At 43.7% G+C, this 2,076-nt stretch overlaps 1 protein-coding gene across 1 annotated transcript in view; it reads right to left on the bottom strand.

Annotated features, from left to right (window-relative positions):
- znf839 (zinc finger protein 839) overlaps positions 1-2,076 on the bottom strand; it is a 26,238-nt gene that overhangs the window by 17,413 nt on the left and 6,749 nt on the right. The window contains exon 2 of the mRNA XM_015374908.1: positions 1,863-2,072. Within this exon, the coding sequence (XP_015230394.1) occupies positions 1,863-2,072 (210 nt within the window). The remainder of the gene's footprint in view (positions 1-1,862; positions 2,073-2,076) is intronic.

The following is a 2,076-nucleotide window of genomic DNA, read 5'->3' as shown; positions in this document are numbered from 1 at the left end:
TTTCACTGAAGACTGCTGGATGACTTGCAGAGATACATCATTTTCTCTTTACCCCATAAAACACAAAATCTAGTTCTGAAAAGAGCATAAATTCTGGATTTATCATCTTTAATGTTAGGATATTGATGATATATAATTAACCAGTGTTTTTGTTGTCAGGTAATTGTTAATATATGAAAACGTTTTGAATATTCCACTTGAGAGTATTACTTTTACCGTTATTAAGCCGGGCATACACTGTGCGATATTTGCAATGGTTGCACGCAGCTATATCTCAAACTGTACAACTAAACCTCAGGCTTTAAAAGTTCACAGCTCACGATGTTTGTTCTCACGCTGTGCGACCCGACGCTCCGATGCTAAATGAGTTTCATAAAAAAGACACAGACAGGCATGGGGCGTTGCAGGCTAACAAAGAAGCTAAATCACCCCCATTCCAAAGGGGTGGAGCCAATCGTCCGTTTCAATTTTCATGTTTTCTGAACAAAAAAAAAGGCTTTGTTGGGCTACTGTATAAAGCCTAGAACTCTGAATGCCATTTCTGACATTTTGAATTGAAAAATCTTCCTGGATGGGAAGAGAAACGTCTTCAAATTTGGAAACAAAGTCCAGTGGATTTTAACTTTTTTGGAATTTCATGAAAAAAATAATAAAACCCTGCTTTAAAGTCATAGGGAAGCGGCTGTTTCAACCGTTGCATTTCCGAATTGATTGTGATTGTTCGTTTATCAAGGGGGCGGGATTGTTGGCGGAAGGTTCGCAAGCAAGTTTGGTTGTAGCTGGTTTTTTGGAAGCATCTTACTAACCAGTTAGCAACTTAGTGCTAGTAGGTTCCCAATGGGAAATTCCATTGGGACCAAGTAGCATTAAATTGGTGACTTAGAAACGACACTGTCAAGGAACGCTATGGACAGTGGAAACATGCAAGAGGAGGAGAGTTTGGTGTCAGAGGTCGTGGATGGGTCTCCTCCGTCACACATTTTTTTATTTAGAGGAGGAAAGCGGGGACGTAGTTGTTGTGGAAGAGGACGCCACGGCGGCAGAAGCTTGGTCTGGTGTAGAAGGCTTACAGCCATACATGTTTGAGCCCTTGCCTCGCAACGCTGCCAGTTCTGTTAGCTCTACGCCTGCTGAAGACACAGGCGTCCATCCCCGTGAACACTGGGACGGAACTCAATGGGAAAGGAAATTATTCTAATTTCAACCGTTACGTATAATAGCTGCGACATATGAATCAAGATGCTATGACTGAAAACATTTGATTGACAGATGATCGTTGATATATGATTGGATAAATTTAGATGTTCAGGCTGACGTATAACTAACTGGCCTGCATAAGATAACGAAAAAAAAAACTCAGATTTTAAGACAGAATTTTTTTTAAATAGAAATTTTCTAACTTTTGGGACAATGTGGTCTGATAAAGAGTACATTTATATAGATGTTCAAGCCAGAATTATTTGACATTAAAACTTTAATGCATAGACTGGGATTAAAAAGCTTTTCCTCTGTGGACCAACCTCCAAACATTTCCTGCTCCTGTGTTTCTGTATTGAGGGAATTTAAATACTAGTGAAGGCATCCCCAAGGCGGTCCTGGGGGGCCGCTGTCCTGCAGGTTTTAGAGGTTTCTCAGCTTCAGCACAGCTGATTCTGATTAATGTAGTTCAGCAGAAGCCTGATAATCAGCTATCAATGGAAATCAGCTGTACCTCAAAAACCCTGCAGGACAGCAGCCCTCCAGGGCTGAGTTTGGGGATTCCTGCACTAGTGTGAAATCAGTCTAAAGCAGGTCAGACCTGAGAGATGATCCTGCAGCCCTGTGGGAGGAAAGGGGAACTTCCTGATGGAGCCTGAACTCACCTGGACCACAGTGCTGGACTGCAGGGCCACCTGCTGCGCCACACTTTTCAGCTGAGTGGAGGCGTTCTTCTGAGGAGACACCTTCAGGGTCTGTGGAGGAACCTGGACTTGCTTCTGCTGGGTCGGAACCTGGACCTGCTTCTGCTGGGTCGGAACCTGGACCGGCTTCTGCTGGGTCGGAACCTGGACCGGCTTCTGCTGGGTCGGAACCTGG

This window comes from Cyprinodon variegatus, unplaced genomic scaffold (genome assembly GCF_000732505.1).
Source record: "Cyprinodon variegatus isolate N-32 unplaced genomic scaffold, C_variegatus-1.0 Scaffold110, whole genome shotgun sequence".
In the NCBI taxonomy this organism is placed as follows: Eukaryota; Metazoa; Chordata; class Actinopteri; order Cyprinodontiformes; family Cyprinodontidae; genus Cyprinodon; species Cyprinodon variegatus.
This window is presented reverse-complemented; position numbering and strand designations above follow the sequence as displayed.